At 42.4% G+C, this 25815-nt stretch overlaps 1 protein-coding gene across 2 annotated transcripts in view; it reads left to right on the top strand.

The window, feature by feature from the left end:
- Positions 1–25815, top strand: part of GAREM1 (GRB2 associated regulator of MAPK1 subtype 1) — a 122835-nt gene that overhangs the window by 4894 nt on the left and 92126 nt on the right. Inside the window, exon 2 of one of the 2 annotated variants that reach the window (XM_083187461.1) lies at positions 25148–25288. In XM_083187461.1, coding sequence (XP_083043587.1) covers positions 25148–25288 — 141 coding nt within the window. Of the gene's footprint in view, positions 1–25147; positions 25289–25815 lie in introns of those variants that run through there. The other variant, XM_083187462.1, reaches the window with a different exon arrangement.

The raw sequence follows: 25815 nt of genomic DNA on the forward strand, positions 1-25815 counted from the left end.
AATCAGATTCTGTCTTTTTCTATGGCATCCTAGAACATCATACCCTCCGACATGGCCCATTCCATTAGGTACAAAATGCTCTGTTTCTGGACTTCCCTGCCAGCGTGCGGCAGTTGCAGAGGTTGGGCTGTAGCACAGTCCAATATTCAAAAAGGGGAGCCACCCCAAACATCACTGTCCTGGACTCACTGACATTTGATGTGACCCCCCCTCTTTAAATATTGGATGTTCTGAAGTCCAACCTCTAACTGCCACTGGCAGGAAAGTCCAGGAACAGAGCATTTTGTACCTAATGGAATGGGTCATGTTGGAGGGTATGGAACATGATGATAAGCAGAATTTGATTGGTTGCTATGGGCAACATCAGTTTTAAAATATAATGTTTTAAAGAGATAGTAAATTTACCCCTAAAGTGACACCTTTCTATTTACAACATGTTAGCCCAGCAGCTTTCAGTAGAACCTACAACAAAAATCAGGACATTGGCCCATTCACTATAATCTAATCAGGGGTAACACCAGCTGGTCGTTCCCTATGGGGTGGCACAGAAGCATTCCAGGCGCTCTCCCTCTTTCATGCATCACATGTGTATTGTAACAGATAGAAGTGCAAGAACCTGTAATATTAGTACATTTTTGATGAGACTGTATGGCATCTCTGCCTATGTTGGTGCTCATTTAATATGTAAATGTGTGCCAACATCTCTTGTCTTCGATGAACATATATCATCTATACAGAGGAAGCAAGCACTTTTGTGTGACTAGGAATGTATGAAGGATCTCTCAAATTAATTTTATAGTGACGCAAACAAGTCAGACGTTTCATAAACTGCAGTTATCTCCATTCCTTTACTCGTTAGGTTACATCATATCATCATTTATCTGTGTTAACATGCATCATTGGGTGTGAATGATAGAACCAACCAATTATATTGGGGACTTTATGTAACTGGTGAGTAGGTAACGCAGATGGTTTCTTTCAGTAATGCATTTTATTTAAACAATCGATTCCCTACCATTGTGGTGGCAGGCTGGCCTCCTTTATACCCCTTTTAGACTTGCGACATTGTGGCATTTTGAGTGCCGGTCATTTTGCCAGGAGCAGCCTGACCCACTTTCACACTGAGCAGCAAACTACCAGGTTCAAAATGTCAACCCGTTAATTTGCTAAATTACATGGGTATTTTTTCTGTGTAAAAGGGTCAACCGCTGGTCGCACATCCCGGGTCACCGACCCTGGTAAAAAGCAGGGTGGTCAACCCAGGATTTAAGACCCGGGTTGATCTTTTTACACTGAACAAATGACTGGGTAGAATTGCTTCACCACCAGGTAATTTTGATGTTCGGTGTAAAAGGGGTATTACTAATATTGAATCTAGATGGAAAATTTGCACTGCTGTGCTGTGGCCTTTTGCAAGCAGCTGTTCTCTGTATGGTGCAAGTTAAGCTGACTTAAAGATTTATTGTCCAATCTGATTGGAATGAAAATTTGGTAATGAGTTGGGTGCAAATGACAATATTACAACTACCAACCATTTTAAAGGCATTATTTGAACATTGCTTTGTTAAATAAATGATGCAGCACATTATTTTGTAATCCGTCCTAAATTATTTACAGTCTTAATAAGTTCCTTTTTTAATATAGGCACATAAAATGTGTTTATTTCACAGCATGCTTCTCTATTAGACCCTACAAATAAGCACAACTGATAATAGCACTATATTACTAGTTCGTTAGTAACAAGACACTTATATTATGCGACTAGTGATCTCCACATTTATTGCATTATTCTAGAAAAAAATACAAATTAAATTTAATAAAAATGAAATATAACCTAACCAAAGCAATACAATGAGTTTTTTTGCTTTGGTTATGTACAACCTTAAAAGTTCTCATTAATTATGTTTTTAGTACTGTATACCAGGTAAGACTGGAATAAAATTAAACACAAATCTAACGACACGTTACTATTCAGAAACCGATATTGAGGCAACTCCAAATCTATTCCATGCTTCTATGTGGTTGTTACAAATCCTTTTATTTTTGAACGCAGTTTATTTACATTAATAAAGGTGTGTTGTTATTTTTTTAAGTGTCCTCGTTTCTGTCTGCATTCATTGTACTGCGTAGGTTTTTATGTGCTGACTGTAGGGTAATATGCTTCTCTGCTGCAAATAACCACATAACTGCTGATTACAGGCCTGTGTCAAATCCACAGAAGACTTTGTGGTTCTCAAGGGATTTCAGCCGGTGGCAATATGAGTGAATATCTGTGATTGGCTGTTTTGCTATAGGATGGAGCTATTGTTTTTTTTAGATATTTCAGAATACTGATAATGGATTTTGAAGTGATTTTTATTATGAAATGAAGAGTTGCAAAGGAAGTGTAAATACAGTTTAGGAAAGTGGCTTTTTCTAAATGAACATCCTAACTACTATTTGTACATGACATTGTATGTAATACCCCATTCTCACTGCCGCAAAAAAACAGTTTTTTTGCCAGGGCAAGCAGTAATTTCCCGTGTCCTGTCTCAGTGTGAAAGGGTCTTTGTGAAATTCCCGGGTGTTATGCCCCGGGAATTACTCTGTTTTTTTTTGCAGGGTTTTTCCTGGGTAATACACGGGTGTATGGCAGTTTGAACAGGCTAGACCCGAATTTTCACACAAAATGCAAAAAAGCAAGTTCATTGCATTGCTCAAAGCTGCTTTTTAAACAGCCAAAGATACTTTTTAAACATCCAATCAAAGCTGCTCTTAGATGCCACACACTTGATGGCAGGCATACCAGGGGAAGCAGTGTGAACGGGGCAGACTCAGGAATTTCCCAGGTCTAAGGTGCAGTATGAATGGGGTCTGTAGAGCTGAGATGCTCTATGCCCCACCAAAAACATGGGAACAAAAACCTGGGATTTTGCAGGGGCGGCCATGAGAACGCAGCATAAGATAATTTGTATGCTTCTATAATCTTAAATTCAATGTAGCTATAAATGTACCTCTAGGAGCGAAAGAAAACTCTCTGGGAAAGATTTGTATCAGAACTCAAACCAGATACATTTCATTATGCACTTAATTATCTTTGTGCATAGAAATACATTTCTAGAGCTGTTATGGATCCTTTTTAAGGTGGTCTTGTTGCTGGTGTTAAAGGATAATATAAACTATATTTCAACCTACACGTAGGGGTTATCCTAACAGTACTATTTGTACTTGACATTGTATGTAATGCTGGGTACACACCAGAACAATTTGGGCTTAATTCCACCAATTTTGACGTGTCTAAGGACCTATTGTATGTAAAAAAGAGCAGAATTGTGCCTGCTTTCAATGCGATTCCGATCCGATAGGCGTCCCCGCCGGTTGTTTGGTTGCTTTGGAGATTTTTCCTGCTGTACTAAAGATTTGTCATCTACATTGGATCGTGTACTCCAGTCCAATAGTGCGAGCATCGTACGATTTCAGAAAGTCTTTTCACAATCATCGCGCGATCATGGTCGTTCTAGTGTGTACCCTACATAAGATCATTTGTATGTTTCTATGATCAATGTAGCTACAAATGTACCTCTAGGAGTGAAAGAAAACTCTCCGGTGAATTTCAAAGATTTGTTTCAGAACTCAAACCAGATACGTTTCATTATGAACTTAATTATCAGTGTACATGGGAATACATTTCTAGATCTGTTTTTCTTAGTATGGATCCTTTTTATGGTGGTTTTGTTGCTGGTGTTAAAGGATAATTCCACTTTCAAACAAGAAGTTTTTATATAATATATTCAACCTAAACTTAGGGGGTATCCAATCAGCAATGGTAAAATTACTGTAGATAATGGCTTTTCATGGGGATTATCCAATTATCCGTTAGTGTTCATTCTAGCGCCCGCCATCTTTGAAAACCCATGTAGTTCCTCGTCCCTGCCTGGGGTGTCACTGTCTGCTGTAGTGCTTCTAGCACAGTGTGGTCTGTATATCAGCACTGATATGCAAACCAGACCTGTGCTAGAAACACCACAGCAGACAGCGACACCCCAGGCAGTTATAAATTCTTGTAAAAAATGTTGCGTAAAATCAAATTTATATTTCCTATATAAGGTAAACATTAGAGGTTTGCTTGGCAATTTTCACACCTATTTTGACAAATTCACATAGAACTCAGGGTTAATCTGGATAACCCTTTAACTGAGATTTATCAATGCGAGATACTTCAGAAAGATCATCTGTCTGCATGTTTTTTTATCTATGTTTTCTTTAATGTGTTGCTGAGTTGGCTATAAATGGATCAAAGGATATGAAGGATGGACCATTCATTCAAATTATTCTTACATCAGACTGACTGGCAGACATGATGACCTGAATTTCTTTTCATTAAACAGAATCCTCTTTCACAGAATACATTGCACAATGACAGCAGAGCCACCGCAGACTAAATCTACATTGCAGAAAAGTAAATATGTGACGTCTGGAAAGAGCTCTATCTAGTAATTCATTTAGAGCCACATCCTGTATCAGAAACCACTTTGTCACAAATTGTGCTCATGTGGATGTTGGTTGTACTGTACCTGGGCATGATCATGTGGAACCAGATGGTGGGACTAACTCCTTCCCATGCTTGACGAGTATACTTTTAGTGGATTTCAGGCAGCCATCTGATGTGGAGTCCAGAAGTAGAAGCGGACCAAAGCACTTTATTTCCTTCATTTACATTTATGTACATCACATGAAATATTATTTTCACCTACCTGAACTCCCTTACCACAATTATTTTATTACGTGCTGCTTATTTTATATTATCAGCTATTCGCCCAATATATATAAAATATTATATATAAAATATTAGGATGATTTCCCACCATTAAATGAGTACAGTTTCATGTGCTGGCCGCTGCAATCAGGGCTGCCAACAGATCACGGCCGTAGCCCGTGGAGGTGCCCTCTTCCCCGATCCTAAGGGGCGGGGTGGGAGGACGGAGGGGAGAACAGGAGGAGGAGGCAGCCGGCGGGGTGCCTCCTTCCCCGGCCAGTATAATTCCACGCTCAAGGCAGCAGTGTATTACTATGTGGACAAGGGACAGCTCTTTGCTCCCCACTAGCAGCCGGCACATGCACTGTGTGGTGCCTTCAAGAAGCTGGAATCAGGCGTCGGCGTCTCTGGCGCCATATTGAGAAAGTCATGCTTGGTAACCTGTCCTACACGAGTCTGCAGGCACTGCAGTCGGCGACCCTTGAGTGGGGTTTGCATGGTGCATTTTGTTCTGGATCCACATACATATATATCTCTGGAAACCCCCCCTTGAAAATCCTGCGTTTGCCCCTGGCCGTGATAGTGACGTGTGGCCCTATTCCCCCTACACACTGAGTGACTTAGGGACATTTTTTAAGCGAGGAGTGTAGTTTTTTTTTTTTCTTGCATGCACAGTGTTCGCTAGATTGTTAGCCTTAAGTTGGGTACACGCCTGAAGGACTGTGCAGCCCAGTGAAGTGCTGTAACAATAGGTCGCATTGCGGTAAACAGTGCACAAACCGCAGTAGGATAAAAAGCTGTATCTTTACATGTTTGGAACCACCACCTTGACCGTGGAATAATAATAATATTATGTATATACTGTATAGAGCTTTTTCTCCAATAGGCCTCAAGGCGCTTGGACTTGTTCCATGGGACAACTCAGTGACTGACTGACTGGGCATACACACTATGCACTGTTTTTGCAAATTGGTCTAAAGTTCCAGTCTTGTGCTATATATTGTATAGTGTTTTCTGTTTTACAGGGGCATTCAATTTTATTGTACGTTCCCCACATCAATTCGACAGTGTATTCAATCTTTCGATTGTCAGAAACGTTCCGACAGTGGTAACAGCCCCTTGAATAGATGTATACCGACATTTCGACTATCCTCTGGCGGCGATGGGGCATGGGAACGCCCAGCATTTCATGACCATCCCCCATGAAAAATGCTGGGCGTTCCTATGCAAATGCGGGCAGGATGAAGTGTGTCGTGGTAGGTGGCTGACATCAGCCGTCTGTCCTGCCTTCGTCCCTCTGCCGCAGATATAAGTCAGTCGCCACTTAGGGCCATAAGGCCCTAAGATTCTAATGAAAGAACATCTTTGGATGCTTTTTAAACCTCTAGAACGGTATCAGTGTTCTTTTTTCCCCTCATGGAGCTCTCTGCTACATCAAAACGGAGCAGAGAGCTTTTTTCATACTGATTGATACATGGGAATCTGTGCACTGTTTTAATTAGAATAATGATGTGATTTTTAATTTATACTGATTAAATAATTATGATTTTACATAACCACATGTTTGTAATTTAAGTTTTCAGTGAACCCAAAAAGCTATATACACATATAGGAGCCTACACACTTCTACTGTATAGCAGCTTTTCACAGCACTGCTGTGGTCTTCTATTATCTTTTTCTATATAACAGTCAGATGTATGTACGTGTGTAAAGCAATAGACAGGATCATAGCTTTGAATGGTTTAATACAGGCACTGCCAAACTATGGCCCTCTAGCTGTTGTAAAACTACAAGTCCCATCATGCCTTGCCACAGTTTTCACAACAGCGGGAGGGCAAGAGTTTGGTTTAATATACAGTATACATTACTATGAATGACATGGTACTGAAATACACAAATGCAAAGAGTAATGTTATTGGCTATTGTACACACTTGATTAAAACAGCCACTTTGGAGTCCATTAGAGTAGTTTATCCAGTGATGAAAATTGAACTCTACTCAGACAGTTCTGGTTAAATTGGTTAAACACCTGCATGATTTTCTTTAAAACTGAGTTTTCATAAGTTGACTTTTTTTACATTTTTTTATTTTTTTATTTAAATACTTTTGTTTTGTATACAAATCTGGATGTTTTCTGGCCTACTGAATAATTTTATTAATATGTTTTCCTTCATAAGAAAATCCAACTTAAATATGAACAAACTGTGCTGCTGGAGCAACATGAAGGCATATAGATATAACGGTTATATAGTGACAAGCATTGATTTTCTCAGAGTACGTAAATAGCTGTGCCAGGAAGAATTCATTGCATGGCTGGTTCCTATTCTTTGACCTCCATGATCCTTTTCGGGAATCAATTTAGGGTTCCTATGTGATGCAGCATGTGTTAGCGGTCTTTGCAATATTGGCTCAACATTTATCTACAAATGCAATTGGTATCTGTAACAAGATAATTTTAAATGACAATGAGCGTAAATCAAAATCTACCAGTAAGAAAGACAGATGATTTGGGCTCCATTCCGGTACACTCTGCAATTGCTTTCATTTTATATTCAGTTTTGTAAAGATAGAATTCTTCTTATGGGGCCTACACACGGGGCGTTTTCAGGCAATTTTCTAAGCGATCTGACTTCATTTGACTAGATTGCATAGAAAATGCCCCTACTTGGCTCCGTGTGTAGGGGCCATAGCGATGCACTGCCCCGCGCGTCGCTATCGCCTGACAATTAGGATCCAGCATGCTGGATAAATCTAGTTAGATCACTGGTAAGGACCAGTGTTCCCACCGGAGAACACTGTCCCTGACAGATCACTCAGCACACGTCACTGACGTAGCGCTGTGTGCTCAGCGATCTAGCACAGCTCCGATCACTCAGCAAAATCTCTACATGTGTAGGCCCCAGTTTTGGTTGAGGATCCACAGTCCTGGGTGTACTAAGTTGGTTCGTTTGATGCATGTAACACCATTGGATTATGTTTCCGAGAGCTCTTGAAAATGCTCCACACATGTTTTTTCATGAGACTAGATCAGTGGTAGCCAACCCTAGCCCTCGAGAGCTACCAACAGTTCACATTTTCCAGACAACCTAGCTGCTGCACTCATTAATCACTGACACATTTTAAAAGATCCACAGATGGAACTAATTAGCTCACTTGTGATTCTGTGAGGAGACCTGCAAAACATGCACTGTTGGTAGCTCTCGAGGACTAGGGTTGGCTACCCCAGGACTAGAGATAGCAAAACAGTAGAATTGTGCAACCCTGGCGAAAAACACAACAAATAAGAAGCATGATGAAGGGCCACCTGAGCCCGAAAGCGCGCTAAAGCCTAACCACTGATGCCGACCGGACTCCTGGGAATTAGAATGGGGAATTCACGCTCCATCTGCCATACCTGATGGTCCTTTGAGAGTCCTGTTTGCCCTTGTATGGGCTATATGCGATTTTATCTACATCCTTTGTGAGTTTTACCAATAAATTGCATGTCAACTTTTTTATACAATGTTGCACTAGATTCCGTTTGTTTTAAAGTCTTTTCAGGGTTCTTCTGAAACTGGCTTCGATCTCAAAAAAGACCCTTATTACATGCTATCAAAAATACAGCTCCATGTGAGTTTTACTAAATACCAATAAATTGTTTTTTGTGAATGGCAATATTTGCACTATGGTCTGTTCTCTGTTTCCAAGTTTCTAGGGCGACTTGGCAGTGAAAATTATTTACAGAACCTATATTGTGTAAGTTTGTTGTGTTTTTCGCCAGGGTTGCACAATTCTACTGTTTTGCTATCTCTATTCCACGAATCCATCTGGTGAGGGTTCAATTTTGTGTCAACCTAGGCTGAAATCACTGGTGCGCCTGAGACCTACAAACCCCTTTGTTTTACCCCAGGACTAGATAATAGAGCCTGATAAAAAAAAAACAGGCCTGTGTGACCATGCAAAGCACAAATGCAAAGTCTTCAGAGGGTGTTGCTTCTGATAGCACATGGTAAATGTAAATGGTTTCCACATATATATTGGTTTTTTTCCACGTCTAGAATAAAGAACAATTTTACCTAAAAATAAATAATATATGGCTGGTCCCAAGGTGCCTCTGCTGGCTTGAACAGGAGGTGTAGAGTTGGGTGTGTCAACAACACAATATTTTCAGAATCCCCACCCACCAGGCCCTCCTGCTCAGTTGTTAGAGGCAGCCAAGGGCCAGAAGTTTAAGTAAGTGACATTATGTTAACATCAGCTGCATTTCCACACATACTGTATTGAAAGTTTTCGTTTTGGACAAGATCATCCTTTTATCTGTTTTTCACATCTGTACTCAAACAGAAAAAGGTATTAAATTAAGATATATAGGCCGGATTAATCAAATGTTGGCGCTATACTGTAGGGCGATATGTACTAAGTTTTAAAAAGTGATAAAATGGAGAGTGATAAAGTACCAACTAATCAGCTCCGGTTATTTTTCAAACCCAGCTTGTCGCATGGAAGTTAGGAGCTGATTGACTGGTACCAGCCAATCAGCTCTTAATTGTCATTTTACAGGAGATGAGTGGCTATTATTATCTCTATCCAAGCTTTGATAAATCTGGGCCATTGTTTTTGTATCTTTTTTTCCTGCTTGTACACACAGAAGCCTACATACATACATACATACATACATACATACATACATACATACATACATACATACATACATGCTCCACAAACCCCGGGAGCCAGGTCGCCACAGCGACCAGATTTTTTAAGGTGGAGGAAGCAGAATCTGGTCAGAGCAGTGGCACCCCAGAGCAGGTCCGCCGTGGCTATGTCAAAATAGGAGCCAGCTTCGCGAACCAGCACTTCAGCCCCAGCAGAACGGCCACCCCTCCCTCACACGGCCACAGCAGCAACAGCCCGGCCATCCCCCGCAGATGGACCCAGCAACCCGGCCACTCCCCGGCCCACACACACACAGGCAGCAGCAGCCCGGCCACCCCCTCACATGGCCCCAGCAGCACACCCTGGAAGTGTAGGAACTACAGAGACTAGGTGAGTGATAGTGCCACACACACCAGCAGCTAGCTGTGACATCTGGGTCATGCACATGGGGGGTCCTGCTTACTCTCTGATGCTATAAACAGGTGATATGGGCCAGGTCACCTGGCAGGTACACGTGTACTCACGGACACACTTCCCAGGAACACAGGTGTACTCACTGACACACTTCCCAGGTCACCGGGCAGACACACAAGTGTACTCATTACTCACTGACATACTTCCCAGGTTATCCAGCAGGTACACAGGTGTACTCATTACTCAGACACACGGTGTACTCATTACTTACTGATACACTTCCCAGGTCACCCGGATATGAAGCATAACATGTATCTTTTAGGGTTTAGCAGTTGTGCACCTTCTAATGCTAGCTACACACATGACTGATTTCACAAACCGCAATAGCGGAAACGAAAGGTTGATCCGTAATACATATGATTTTGAGTGTACACACTATTTACCCTTCCCAAAAGAGGCAGCTCATTATGGCCTGTGGTTTAATATGTAATGGGTGTGTGACATGTGTAATAAGCATTACGTTGTACATTTTTGGCGCACACTGTCCTTATTTTTAGTTTGTCTGGCTCCTACACTTTCATCCTGGCTCCTAGATTTTAAAGATATTTGTAGAGCCCTGCATACACACACACACACTCTGGGCCACTGTTTTTTGTATCTTTTTACCTGTTTATACACAAATACGCCAGTACACACACTGTTCACACTTGCACGCACTGGGCTATCGTTTTCATCGGATGCGGGTATTAGGCTAGCACAAGAAAAGTCGGCACTCATTAGTCGACCGGCGGAAGGTCGACACTGTGTTTTTTTTTTTTGTTCTTTTTTTCCCCCATTGTGGTTCCACAACAGGCGGTAGTTTATGCCTTACCATCTACTAGGGCAGGCATTCCCAACCACGGTACTCAAGGCACACCAACAGTGCAGGTTTTAGTGAAATCCAGGCTTCAGCACAGATGGTTTAATCAGAATCCATCAGATACTAATTAAGTCACCTGTGCTGAAGCCTGGATATCTACAAAACCTGCCCTGTTGGTGTGCCTTGAGGACCGTGGTTGGGAATGCCTGAACTAGGGCATGGAGTGAGAATAGAATGCCAAGCATAGCGAGGCACCGTGCCCGATGCGAGGGGCTGCTGTACACTTAGTGTCCAGAACTAGACGCCTAAAAAAAATATATAGACCTTCTGCATTTTTGTCCTCCCGCCAGTTGACCTAAGGACCCTGTCGACGTTCAGTCTCTGTCAACCTTCTGCCTGTCGACCTAAGGAGTGTCTATCTTTCTTGGGTCAACCGAATGATCCATACCTGTTTTCATTATTGAAGTGAAATTAGGCAAAATTTTTGCTTTGATGTATAGATTACCTTAACACTGCTGATAACTATGTTTTTGTGTCCCAAGACTACCACATCTCAAGTCCTGAGATATTTGCGTAAATGCCTAGAAACACGAAAATAAACGGCTGCCACGATTTAAAGAGGACTGCTATTTCTATTTTAAGCATGTTAACATAACTTAAAATGCTTTAAATAAAATTATAACTATTTAGTATTCTCTTGTCGACATAAAGATGTCGACCAAATGGCTACATCCCAGAAAGTGCTGCAATATGATGCTTTACAATCATATTTAAAATTAACTCATCGGCACCATTAAGATCCTTTTCAGAACAACCATGTCAACATTTTTCCATCAACCTAATGCTACTGACATTCAATGGCTGTCATGCTCCCGCAGCCATCTCCCGACGGGGGAGATGGCTGCGGGGCCCTATTCAATGCTGTCTTCCCCGACAGCATGGAACAGGGGTTCACGGCAGAACGAGCTCAACTTCAGAAGCTGTTGGGCTCGTTCTGCTAAGAAGCCGGAAATAGTTGAGTTCCCGGCTTGAGCTCGAGTATTTCCGGCCTCTGCTCGCCGCCACGTCCCCTTCTCGCCGCTCGGCGTCCGGGACATTGAATCCCGACTGCCAAGCTCCAGTCAAGCAAAGCGAGAACGGGACAGGGGAACGGCTGTCGCGCTAGCTTGACAGCCGTGTCCCTGACATTGTATACTGTTAGACTGTTAACAACATTACTGTCAACGACATTTATATTCCATCCTGTATATAGGACTGTCCTTATTTATGCCTGTTATGGGGACATGCTGGGTACATACGCAACTATAGCTTACATTTATATGCTCACTGGTGCGCTTCTCCATTTATTTTCTACAAACATACTACTTGGATTCGTGGATATATATATATATATATATATATATATATATATATATATATATATATATATATATATATATATATATATATATATATATATATATATATATATATTTGTTCAAACGCCTGGCACTCTCCTTAGTCGTACATACGGTTCCGGTGCTCTCAATCCCGTTGCAGGGAGATATATGGGGTGAATGTCCTGAGGCACTCGCAACTCCTTTCATTCAATGCAAAATGAGGAAATAACTGACAGCATGGACCAGAGGCTGTGATAGCCCGAAACGTTGATATCACAGCCTCTGGTCCATGCTGTCAGTTATTTCCTCATTTTGCATTGAATGAAAGGAGTTGCGAGTGCCTCAGGACATTCACCCCATATATATATATATATATATATATATATATACCATTTACAAATTTTAAAGAATGAAGCCATTTTCTATTATAGTCACATGTAATAGAGTATAACAAGCTATTTTATCATTCGGGGCACATTAAGTTCGGTTAGATCATTCTGTGCATGGAAAGTGTGACTGTGACCTTGACCACCATCAGCAGCCTGTGTCAGTCCATTGTTTATTGTACAAGTCTCCGTGTACACAGGTCAAGAAGGAACAAGAGGACTATATAAAACATTTGAGTGCTACACAATGTACTTAAGTTTGTATGGGAAATGAACACTTTCTGCCAAGATTGTAAGGGCTAGATTATATGCATGATATCAACTAGAACCTTCTGTCTACACTGATGCTTAATCACCCATTATTAACTGCACAAATGTAAAACTAACATTATATCCTAGTTCTCATAACAGTTGGTCTGAAATCAAAGTACCCTGAGCCTGGAACTGAACTTTGCCCAATGACCCTGGGCCAAGTCGAGTTATCCTATATGCAGGAGTAAATACATGTTTACTTTCCTACCTGTATTTTCCATAACAGAAAGCACAGAGGAAGTTAAGATGACCTACACAACTTGAGTAGCAATTGCCATTTCACAGACACTTCAGTGTGTGCTGCAAAATTGATGACTACACGTCCCAGCATGCCTTGCACTGGTTTCAGCATGGCCAAATAGCAAAACTAAAGGTGCGTACACACGGGCTATAATCGCTGGCAGTATGTTCGCTGAGAGACCATATTTCCAGCGATTGGAGTGTGTACCGGGTGCGCGCTCCCATTTTTAGCCCCCTTATGATCGCTCCTGCGACCAGCTGATTCCCTCTGCGGCTCACCTGGCAGAGGTTCCCTTTCATCAGTGACCATCTCTGGTCGCTGATGGAAAAAGAGACCCTGAGCAATATATTGCTGAGCAATCTATCGCCCCGAGTGTACACCACTTCAGGCAAAGCATGCAGGGATGTGTAGTTCATCAACAGCTGGAGGGCTGCTTATTGCCCATCCCTGCTCTGAAGCTGTGTACACACAGTGCGATTTGGTCACTGAGCGTTTTTGGCTTAAAATCGCTCAGCAATATATTGCTCAGTGTATGTCAGCGACCATATTGCCAGGGATATGTGCGAAAAACCGCCCTCATGTGTACACCACTTAAGCCATATTTGCCTACCTGACCCTCTCCATGAGGGAGAAAATGCTCTGTTCTTGGTCTTCCCTGGTAATGTATGATTTCCATCATACATTACCAGGGAAATCCAGGAACAGCGCATTTTCTCCCTGAAGGAGCAGGTCAGGTAGGCAACCCTTTCTCTACCTCATTTTGACTAGAAATCGCTGGTGCACAGTGCATTGTGCACCAGCGACCAGCAATTTTGCCATGAAGGTTTAGGCAGCGGGAGCGCGCTCCCGGCGTTTTATCTCCCACAGCACATGAAATCACTGGCAATATGGTCGCTCAGCGACCATATTGCCAGCAATATGTGCGAAAAATCGCCCTCGTGTGTACACCGCTTAAGCCGTATTTGCCTACCTGACCCTCTCCATGAGGGAGAAAATGCTCTGTTCCTGGACTCCCCTGGTAATGTATGATTGCCATCACCTGTGGGGAGCTAGGTAATTGATAAGAAAGGTGTTTCACCACAGGTGGTGCAATCATACATTACCAGGGAAGTTCAGGAACGCAGCATTTTCTCCCTCATGGAGAGGGCCGGGTAGGCAACCATGCTTTAAGCATACCTGCCAACATCATAAAAAGGGTATGGCGTCGAAGGGGAAGAGGCCTCACTTTTGTTACAATAAGCCAATATCTTCAATTTGACTATAAACATGATGACCTATATGGCGTGTGTGTATAGGAACGGCCATTTTGCTTTTAATACAGTTCTTTTTTTCTTACCTCATGTTTACCTGCGAGGCTGCTTTTGAAGCTGTTCTGTGTTTTTGGCTGTGGTGCTACAGAGCAATAATTTTTGACTTGACCTTTTCTGATGAATAATTGATAGAGAAAAGTGCTGCATATTCTAAGCCGTTCTTACATGACATTTATATCTGTATTTTACATACGACTGTTAAGTCACTGAGGGCCACGCTGAAGTATAAACATGAGCTCATTAATTTACTGGCATTTTCCAAAATGAAATGAGTTCCCTGAAGAGAATGTGCATTAAATATAAACTGCACAGAAAAGTGTCATTTCTAAATAAACTGGCTGTAATGAGTGTTTAATGAGGAAACACTGTGAAGTGGCCCAGGAGAATGGATTATAATAAGTCTCTAAATGCAATCCTTGACTGATAGGTGTGATAGGAGTGTGCATGTGTTATTGTGTGTTTCACTTCATTTCAAAGCTTTATTTTACAATATTACAGAAAAGCATAAACAGAAATAGTTGCACGTCTCATACATTAGGAGGCATTTTATATACTCCAGGCCTTGAGTTAGTACTGAAGCGGCCAGTGGGGACGTAGCAAGAAGTTCTTGATTCAGAGTTGTGCACTGGCTATGCCAATGCTGTCACAGTTGAGTGAATCTTGGAAATTTGGGCTCGTCTATGGCATAGGGCGGTATTCAATGAGGCTGATTCGCCATGTTTTTTATGGCGATTTTGTGCTGTAAGGCGAATTTCTGACTAAAACGGTGAATCACCCTATTCAATGACCAGATGGCGAATACATTTCAAGGTTTTTTTCGCCATGATTCACCGAGTAGCAATCGCTATCTTTTTATGGTGAAGTGGAAGGTGAACTTTTTAAAATAAAGTGTTTTGTTTTTTACAATTGGTGTAAAAAAATCTGGAATTTTATTCTGAGGAGGGGCATGCTATTTTTATTCATGTGCTGTAATATATTTAATTTAAAAAAAATAATAATTTTTTAACACAGACCAGCCAGCAGGGGGCCGGAGCCGAGCCGCTCATTAGATATTCATATATTCACTTCACCCGATCATTACATATTCATGATCGGGTGTAGTGAATATGCCCGGTCCCCTGCTGGCACCCCCCGGGGGGCAGCCTGTGCTGCCTGGCACCCGGGGAGCCCACCTCCCCCCCACAAACGTTGTGGGGCAGGCAGGGAGACTTCCATCTCCGTGCCTGCCACCGTCCTCAGGCTCCCTGTGGCGTTCGCCGCAGGAGCTCATATTTGCCGGTCAGGGGCAGTGAGCCCCTGACTCGTTGAATACCGGAGCCGGCGAGGCTCCGGAACGCGGCAACCAGTGGCGAATGTGCAGCGAATCCTAAACAGGATTCGCTGCACGTCGCCGGTATTCACATTGAATACCGCCCTTAGTGTGCACGCAACACGGTACCTTAGCTATGTAGCTTGCAGGAAGGATTTTTATTTATTCACAAACTGACAGGAGCCATTTGGGGGAGGAAACGGGCAGTGGCGGCATAAATGCAGGTGCCTCGTGGTTGTGTCGGGGGCACGCTTTATATTGCTATACCATATTCCACAAACATGCGTCTTTGTCCTTGCAGACATTATCGGATCACCTGCAGCAGAGGACATTTAGAATGTCGACAACCAGTATGTGAACATACACTTAGGTCAACACAGTTAAAATGTTGACGCATTCAGAAAGTTAAATTTAACATGTTGATACTAGAATGTTGCTTACAACTAAACCTGAGCCTTCCACTGTCCTCTTTCACAGGTTGGGATCATTTGGTCTACATGGTTCTAGGTTGACACAAGCATTAGGTCGACATGGGGTTTTTCGCTGTTTTTTTTACCTGAATGTCAACACAGTGGACATGGACACAGTTTGAAGTGCACCGCATCCCATTGCATCGCTTGCTGCGCTCGCAATGCTTTGGGCACGGTGCCTCGCTACGCTCGGCACACTATTTTATTCTAACACCACGCTCTAGTGGATGGTAGGGCATGAAATACCACCTGTCGGCTCAAACAGGAAAAAAACCCATGTCGACCTTGACCCATGTTGACCTAGAACCATGTGAAACTATCTCCATGTTGACCTAATGGTGTCGACCCAATGCTTGTCGACATACATGCTGTAGACCAAATGACTGTATCCCCTTTTTCACAGTTGTCATTGGCCTTATGAACCCATCAAAATACCTTTATTGTGGTCATAGTTGCAGTAGTTGCAGCCTTTATGCTGTTCGTATTTTGTAGATTAAATCCTAGACCATCAAAATGATCAGTTGGACCAGCAGAAGTTATACACGGGTTGGAATTGGGCATACCGGTTTCCCTTTATAGGTATACAGATTGGAACCCTTTATCACATTAGTCATTAGTCAATATACTGTATTGAGTTACAACATACTATCCAGGATCTTTTCATTCTTGCTTCTGTAACTTGCGCTTCTCTCCTACATACTTGCTACATTTTTATCATTCAGAATGTGGTAGTTGAACCTGTACTTCAATGATTGTGCTCGGCGTACTGCGTGCTGCTGCGTTGTTCCTGTGGTAACCTACAATTTAACTTTAAAATTGCCTACTGAGGAGATAACTAACAATTTAAATGACATAATCACTTTTCCAGTAATGTAGTTGAAATATTTTAAAGCACAAAAGAACGCTAAACGTGAAATGAGTATAAAAGGTAGCTTTACCTATAATAATACTTTTTGTCCAAAGATTGCATGTTACAAATGGTTTTCTTTGTTGCAATAACTTTGATTTTTGTGTGGGCTATAACATTACATAGGATAACATCAACCACCACTTGTAAGAGCATTTAAGCCTGGTATCGCTTTGGGGGTTCTTGAATACAAATGCCCCTTTGCTTTAGCAGTGGTACGAAGGGTACAAAACAAAATGTGCTTTTCTTTGTAGTAATGATACAAATAAGCTAGTACATTTCCACATTGTAACATAAACTGTGAAAAGAGTACATAAATGAAATACTACTATTTCGGGGAAAGTTACATTTGTCATGGTTACTTACATGAGGTTTTTTTTTTTACCTTGTATCTATTTTTACCTTGTATGTCAGTGGTTCCCAAACTGTGTGCTGTGGCTCCCTGGGGTGCCTCAGGGCACTTGCAGGGATTCCTTGGTTTGATGTTCCAGGAACAATTCAAATTATTTGTCAATGTAAAAGGCAAAACCATTGCTGGTGGGCTACCAATAATAAAATCTGTGGAAAAACAGAAGCTGATCCCGTCCCTCACTCATAATTAAACATATCTATGACATATTCAGATTTTTTTTTTGTAAATGAAGTATATAGAAACTTTTGGCCTAGGGCTGCCATGGAAAAACTTCTGATACTCTAGGGCGCCGTGATTTAAAAAAGTTTGGGAACTAGTGTTGTATGTATTTTGTTCAGTAGGGATTGTTGATTCCGAATTTTCGGAGAATATAAGAACATGAGCAAATTCAGGATAATGTGATTAATCTGCTTTGTAAACTGTACTATGGACAAGAGGGATCAGAGTTCCCAAACTCTGTCTCTCCTCAACAATCCACGTTCTAAAGATAATTATGTCTGTACAGATGGCTAATAACATGAACATATACTATGGGTAAAATTTAATAGGGTAAGAGATTCAGAAAGTGAGAGATTTGGTAAAAAAAAAAAAGTTGTTTTAAAGTGGCAATCATTTTCACTTCAAAATCAAACTGGTTTTGCAGTGTAAATGATTGCCACTTTAAAAAATCTGGAGATTTCTTACCAAATTTCTCACTTTCTGAATCTCTCATCCTACTACATTTCACTCTATATCAGTGGTCAGGGAACTCGGTCCTCATTACCCCACACAGTGCATGTTTTGCTGGTAACCCAGCAGGTGTACTAATTACTCACAGACACATTTTATAAGGTCCGCAGGTGGAGTTAATTATTTCACTTGTGATTCTGTGAGGAGACCTGCAAAACATGCACTGCATGGGGTAATGAGGACCGAGTTCCCTGACCACTGCTCTAAATGTCACCTGTGGCCAAGCATAGCTGTACTTACAATTTAGGCCAACATTGCAATGGTTGACATGAGGTTTTTTTTTTATTTTTTTACTTTTTCATCAACGTGGACTCCGATTGGGAACAGTAAAGTGTGCCCAGCACAGCGGTAGTGGACAAAGGGGATCCGGTACACTTATTTAGGGTCCATGTGATGAATTGTACCAATTGACACACAAAAGAATGAATAGATATACTCTACAGAATGCAGTCAGTAAGCATAATAAATCTGAGCACATAAAAGTTGTAGTTTTCATCTAGTGTGCCTTACTAGGTCTACCTCTTAGTGGCTTGTGCTCTACCCCTTTTGCATCGCAAAGCCGGTTCAACCCGGGATCTAGATCCAAGAGGAGCCCCGGCTGCGACCCAGGTCCGGCAATTTCACATTAAATCCGGGTCAAAGAGAACGACCCAGGTTTAACCCTTCTTATAACCTAGGTCAAATTGTCTAGTTAGTCGACTCGAATGTTAAGCTTTGGTGCTTTCACCCCGCACCTTGACAGATCACCAACCCGGCAATAACCCGGATCCAAGGTGCTGTGCGAAAGGGGCATTAGTTAGGTCTGTGTGTACACTTTATTTTGGGAAGGACTGTGAGCAAGCAATGACGTAGTGCCAGGACGTGTGTCCGGACAAGTTGTGCAGCGCATAGCAAACCACATGTCTTAATAAATGTAACAATGTAAAACCTTTTTGTGTATAAAAAATAATGCTAGATACTTTTTGCAGACTTTGATATATAATTACTTCTTAAATTCAGAATGAGTGAAATATGCCATGTGCGAAAATCAGTCAGTACTTTGTAATCCCTCCTTTGCCAGAAATAGCAGCTTTCATATACTTCCTGTAGCCGATATTGGTGTCTTATTTTCTATTCTTGCTGTTGGAATTGTTTCCCAGTCTTTCTTGCATAATTGTTTTGTCAGACCTATTCTTAGATCCCTTGTTGTGGCGTGTTTGAGCTTTTCCATCATTTCTTATTCTAAAAATAATAGCTGTTACAGTTGTGTAATATGTTCATGATGGTTCAAAAGTTGTCCAGAGGACAAGATGACAAATAACTAATCAAAACAAATAATCATTTTCGGCAAACAATGTGAACAAAATTGTGAAATACTGTATGTCACTATTTTGACTACATTTCTGTGTACACACGGCAGATCCTGCCGTGAGATGCGAGTCCCGACGTGATCAGATCGCATCATGACCAGCATCTCACGGCATGCCAGAGGGGCACAATTTACACTACAGTATATAGTGCAGATCTGCACTATATAGTGTTGCCTGCCCTCTCTATCTGGCTGCCGATATGCGCTCACACGGGAGCGTGCAGCGCATCTGGCTCGCAAGCCCTAAAAAAGCATGCGATTTGGCTTCCAATGTTCCCTTCCTATATCGGGAACATCGGAAGCCAAATCTAACCATGTGTACACACAGTGTGCAGTATTCAATGCCGGTGCAAGCAGCCGGCGAGGGGGTTAAACTGCGAGGATCACAGAAAACCAGTGATCCTCGCAGTTTAACCTCCGCGCCGGCCGCTCGCACTATGCAACGTTCCGGGGGAATCCTCGCAGTCACAGAACTGCGAGGATTCCCCTAAACTGCGAGAGCCGCGGCTAGTGCAGCAAACTCGCTGTAATTAGCCTCGGCTCTCGCATCTTTTGGAGGCACATTCGCAAATTCCCCCTTGCTCAAAAAACGGAGCGAGGGGGAATTTGCGAATGAGGGGGGGGGGGGGGGGGGGTCAGTTGAATACTAACAGGGTGAGCGGTGACTGCGAGCAAAAAGTCCTGCTCGCAGTCACCGCTCGCCCACGGCATTGAATATATGCCTATAAGTCTTCAACTTGTAACAATTGTACGGTGGTGTGGTCTTTTTGCAAGGCCTTCATCCTTGTTTCCTGTACGGTTGTAAGATGTTTAGATTTCGGTTTTTAAAAAGTGTATGTATGTATGTATGTATGTTTTTCTCTCCATTTTCTTGTATGGGCCATTAAAGTGGTCATCTCTAAAGGCCCATACACAGTGGGTGACTTTCAGCTGAAAGCGGCTCAATTTACTCATTTGAGAAGCTCCCATCTTGAAAGCCACCCAGTGTGTACAGAGCAGCAATGAGCGCTGATGTGCACTCGCGTATCATCGCTGGCCCAACCGCTCATCTTCTGGTGTTACCAGTGGATGGCTTTCCATAGCGTCCTGCTATGGAAAACCATCTACCCCAGGGAAAATCGCCAAAACGGGCGAAAAACACTCACATGTACTGAGCATTTTTCAGCCCAGCCAAATGCTTTGCACTTGTCGTTTGGCCTGCATATAGGAAGGCATTTGGGATTTATAAATACTCCATTATACCAGGTTATACTACCGATGTACGAGCCAAGTACAGTGCATCAGCTTGTTCTCACATCTGAAGCTGCTGGTCAGTGTGTGACTGACTGCTAATGCAGGTGCTACTGCGAGTTATTTAAAACTGCAACCGGAGCAATTCTTGTGGTTTTTAATTTTAGGTTAATTGAAAACTCAAGCTATACATAGACTTCTACAAAGACGCTTCATGGAGGATTGTTGGCTTTTGCAGCCTCATCTTTATTGAACAAACCGTTTTAACCCCTTTCTGGCTGCATAGTAATTCATCCATTATTGATGAGCAGACAACTTCTTTTTCAAGCCTACAAGGTCACCAACAATGTCAATGTATTGATTCTGGTTCTTAAAAGGCATAAAGAAATCAGAGACTTTAAATGATGATCTGACTGTGAAAGAGCCTAGACATTTTTTGGAGAGTTGGTGAATCCCAGGGACATGTGATCACGGGAGAGATGGTCACTCAAAGGCTTTTTATTGATGCCAGTCATAGGAAATAGTACATCACGAATTCATACATCTTATATAGTGTCCATCCCACGTGTAATATATATCACTGGGAGAGACCGCATACAATAGTGCACAAATGATGTATAGTCTGATGCTCAAAATTACTTACTTGCATACATTTAGTTCATGTGACGTGTTTGTGGTGTCATTAGTCATATGATTTTAGAGGGTGACCAGGATGTGTTTCCAGGAACCAATCAAGTAATAAATCGGGAGCGGCCTCAGTTCTGTAACAAATATAAATTTAATTAAAAAAAGTCTTACATTTGTCAATTTCATAAAATCTTATCTTGCTGAGAACAGACTTTTGGAATAACGTCTTCAGTGTCGCGGACAATCACAGGCTGCAGGAGCCTCTTTATCTCTCTCCTGTCCGTTATAGTTTATACCAGTCTTTTCCAAACTTTTTTGAATCCCAGCGCTCTAGAGTGTTTCATGGCACCCCTAGGCCAAATGTTTGTTACAGAGAATTTCAGGAAAAACAATACAATTTAAGTAAATCGGTTCTGGACCAACAACCCAGGGCACCCCTGCAAGTACTCCGAGGCACCACAGGGAGCCACGGCACACCGTGATAAAATACGGTATTTAGTTACTACAATAATACTGATCAATTGGATGTCAATCATGTAGCAAATGGAAGTGATAAAATGTATAGTAAGTAAATAATACATTTGATAATTATGTGATATCAAACAACAAAATATATGTATATGTGTATATATAGCACTGTGAGGCGGCACTCGGATAAAGAACTCCACACCATGCAACGGGTGAATGCAATGTTTCGATGTATTTTATTCACATCATCATCAGGCAGTAACCGGCCCTAACTGCCTGATGATGTGAATAAAATACATCGAAACGTTGCATTCACCCGTCGCATGGTGTGGAGTTCTTCATCCGAGAGTCGCCTCACAGTGCTATATGTTGGAGTCCCCGGTTACTGAGGACCTCATGTGGAAGGATCTGTGTGCACATTCTGAGGGAAGAGGGCAGGCAGCTGACATCCGGTGAGGTCATCTGCCCGCCCCCCGCACCTGCGGTCATCGGTCCATTAGCAGGAGAGCACCCAGCGTTCTCATGGGAGTGCCCATGAAATGCTGGGTGTTCCCATTTGCTTATAGGCCACCCCACACCCCCCCTGCCCACCGGCCACAAGGTTGGGTGCATTCACCCGGTGAACATTCTGTTCGCCGTGGCCGCATGCACCAAGTGTATAAGGTGAACTGTATAAAAGGGGTCAAAAGTCGGGTTGGAGCCGGGTCAAAAAATCTGGGTGCGTCCAGGAGATGAAGGTTTGGCGTACATATTAGGAGGTAACTAGCCTACTGTAGTTCATTGGCAGTGGCGTAACTATAGCACCGCAGCCCCCGCCACAGCGGGGGCGCTGTGCATATGGGGGCGCCGGGGGCTGCGGTACTATAGTTACACCTCCCCCCCAATCCCCCGCAGGCTTACCTATTTATCTGGTCCCGGCAGCTCCGTTCTTCTGCTGAGGACCACCACAAAATGGCCGCCCCCATACAGCAGACAGAAACGGTCTGCTGTATGGGGGCGGCCATTTTGTGGTGGTCCTCAGCAGAAGAATGGAGCCGCCGGGACCAGCGCGAAAGGTAAGGCTGTGGGGGATTGGGGGGGTTTGCATGGGCGGTGGGGGGCGCCCCCCCGCCCTAACGGCGGGGGGGGGGGTCATCCAAAATGTAGCTACGCCGCTGTTCATTGGCTCTTTTCCTTGCAGACTGCAGTGGGTGACACAAGGTTGTTTGGTACAGGCACCTTTTTCTCCATCGTAGATTTTAGCTGCTATCACCAGATAGCAGAGTTTAGGGGAGTACAGAAATTATTTTAATAAAAAAAAAAAAAAAAGTAAAGCTATTGTCCCTCTTCTTTATAGGGGGAAAAGCGTTGAGGAAAAGCGTTGAGGTTACTGATATTAGCAAGAAGATCAGGGTATAACAGGTCCAGGAGTGTGGTCCTGTGGATTTGACAATTTTTTTTTGTTTATGGTGAGCAGAAATGTACAGTTTTTTCCATGTTCAATTGCTCCATTGAACTACAGTAGTATTCATTTTAGCACCCTGCTCCTTTCAAAAACCATGCAGTTCCTCTTTCCTGCCTGGGGTGTCGCACTCTGCTGTGATGTTGCCAGCAGACTGTGGTCTATATTCCACCGCCGAAGTACAGACCAGGCTGTTCTTTAAGCACCACAGCAGAGAGTGACACCCCAGGCAGGAAAGAGGAACTGCACCCGTTTTGAAAGGTGCAGCGTGCAAGAATGGATGATGGCTAGATTGGTGTCATGTAGGAGCACCAGATGCCTGGAAGCACTTATTTGCCTTCCACTTACATCTGTGGTATGTCTGTTCTGGCACAATGCTTTCTTACACTTGGTTGTTGGAAACATGCATGGCTATCCTGAGACTATGGCTAAGGTTTATATCTGGATCTCTGCAGATTTGCCGCCTGTCTGCTAATCCAAGCCCCCTGGCACCTCTTGTGTATTTGCAAATTTGAACAGTTTATGAACTGTAGTTAATAAATGCATAGACCTAGGCTTTTGGCCTCTGGTTGGGTTCATAAGTGAAACATTATGTCCAATGTTTCTTAATATGTAATCCTTTTCTGGAAACTCACGCCTCAAAGGACTTCTAAATATTTAACTCTTCTAATATCTGACTCTTTAACATGATTACTTTATGCATCACACCTTCTGCTGTACACAGTAAAAGTAACTTGCTCTTCCGTTTAATGTTTTTGTACTGCTTGCCACGGCCAGGTTAGGGATGCTCTTCATTAGTGCCTGCAGCGACCGGGCATAGTGCATGAGAACTGCTGGCACTGATTGCCTGATACAGTCAGACACACTAATTGGGGACTGGTGGTGTTAGAGGGGCCGGCACCGTGCTGACAGCTCTCACGTGATAGCACTTTGTGGTTACATGTAACATGATAGCCTGCACAATCACTAGCGTAGTCCAATCCTTAATGGTTGTGTGACCTACAGGTTGCAAACTTTGCTTTATACCCAGTCCTATTTTATTACTGTGTATGTTATGTTATGTTATGTTGAGTATGCTTGTGGTACAGAGATTTCCTGACAGTCATTTTTATTTCTGTACTGTACTCCAGCATTGTAGTGTGTATGGTCTCTATTTATTTATTTATTTATTTATTTATTTATTTATTGAATGTTTTCTACAGCAGTTTACGCATCCCAGGATGTCCTGCTGCAGTTTTGCTATTTGGCCATGCTACATCTGTTGCAGGGCATGCTGGGATGTGTTGTTCAGAAACAGCTTCAGTGAGGGAGGGGCTAATCTAGACAAGAGAAAACAACACAGAATGCCCCCAGCACACAATAATGGAACCAGATTCCAATTTACAACCTGTATGATAGTAGAGATGCAGGGATCATACATAAGTAGAAAAATCTGTGTTTCTAAAAAGACCACTAACAAGGAGAATAGGAAAGAGCATCCCTGGTACGGGGCAATCGTCTTCTCTTCTCCATTTTTAAGTAACTCACAGAAAGTATGGTAGCTTGTACAGATGATATTCACCACGTGGTTACAATTCAGAATACCATACGCCCCTGTTAGGGAGAAAAAGTCTCCTCTTCTCCATTTATAATCGAAGGCTTAGATTTAATGGAGGATGTATTTCCAGGTTCCAATACCCTCCATACACTCGTTTTCATACATATGAATGGAGAGAAAATTTGTACTTTGTGTAATTCTGATAAAAAATGTATTTGGTTCCAATACAATATTTTAGGTTATAGGTTTAGCCCGGCAAATGCTCTGTCCTATATACAGTATGTGATCATGTATACCAGTGTGGCTGCCATTGCTGGGAATTGTCTTTCATTATTAGGATAGCATGTGTTTGGTACACTTTTGCATATCTTTAAATAAGCTGTGTTGTATATTTCTAGGAGAGAATATTGAAGAACTACGGGAGAATGACTATCTCTTGATTCACTCGTGTCGCCAGTGGACCACGATCACAGCTCACAGTTTGGAAGAGGGGCATTATGTCATAGGACCGAAGATTGAGATTCCTGTTCATTATGGAGGTATGACTTCTCAATGTTAATATTTGTTTTCTACTGTATCTCTAAGAGCCCATTACATATACACCCAGTGGTGCAGCAGTTTATGGTCTGGTCCATTATACTGTGACTGTAGCGCAGTAGCTTTCAGTTCTGATGCTCCATCCACCCAATGGTAATGGTTTTAGGATGTATTAAACCATGCGCAGATGAGTTCATCTCAGTAAGTATTTTATGTATCCACTGAAAAAATCCTGAATATATGGGTACTTCGTGTACCCCCACCACCACTTTCTGCATGGGTGTGATCTATTAGGTTCAGGGTGCCTAGTTTAGCATGTACAAGGGGTCAACTCAAGCAAAAGGCTGACACAAAAACATTTTCATGTTTTTTGTTGTCATTGTTGACACCAAATTACATGAAGCCCCAATTGGCGTACCGCGTCCCCTCACATTCTTCACTACACTTTATCATTCCCAATCGGAGTCCTTGTGGGTGGTAACATATGAAAAAAAATACTAAGATCCCCAAAAAGTCATGTCGATCAAAG

The sequence above is a fragment of the Crinia signifera genome, chromosome 5 (genome assembly GCF_055691185.1).
Source record: "Crinia signifera chromosome 5, ASM5569118v1, whole genome shotgun sequence".
NCBI lineage: Eukaryota > Metazoa > Chordata > Amphibia > Anura > Myobatrachidae > Crinia > Crinia signifera.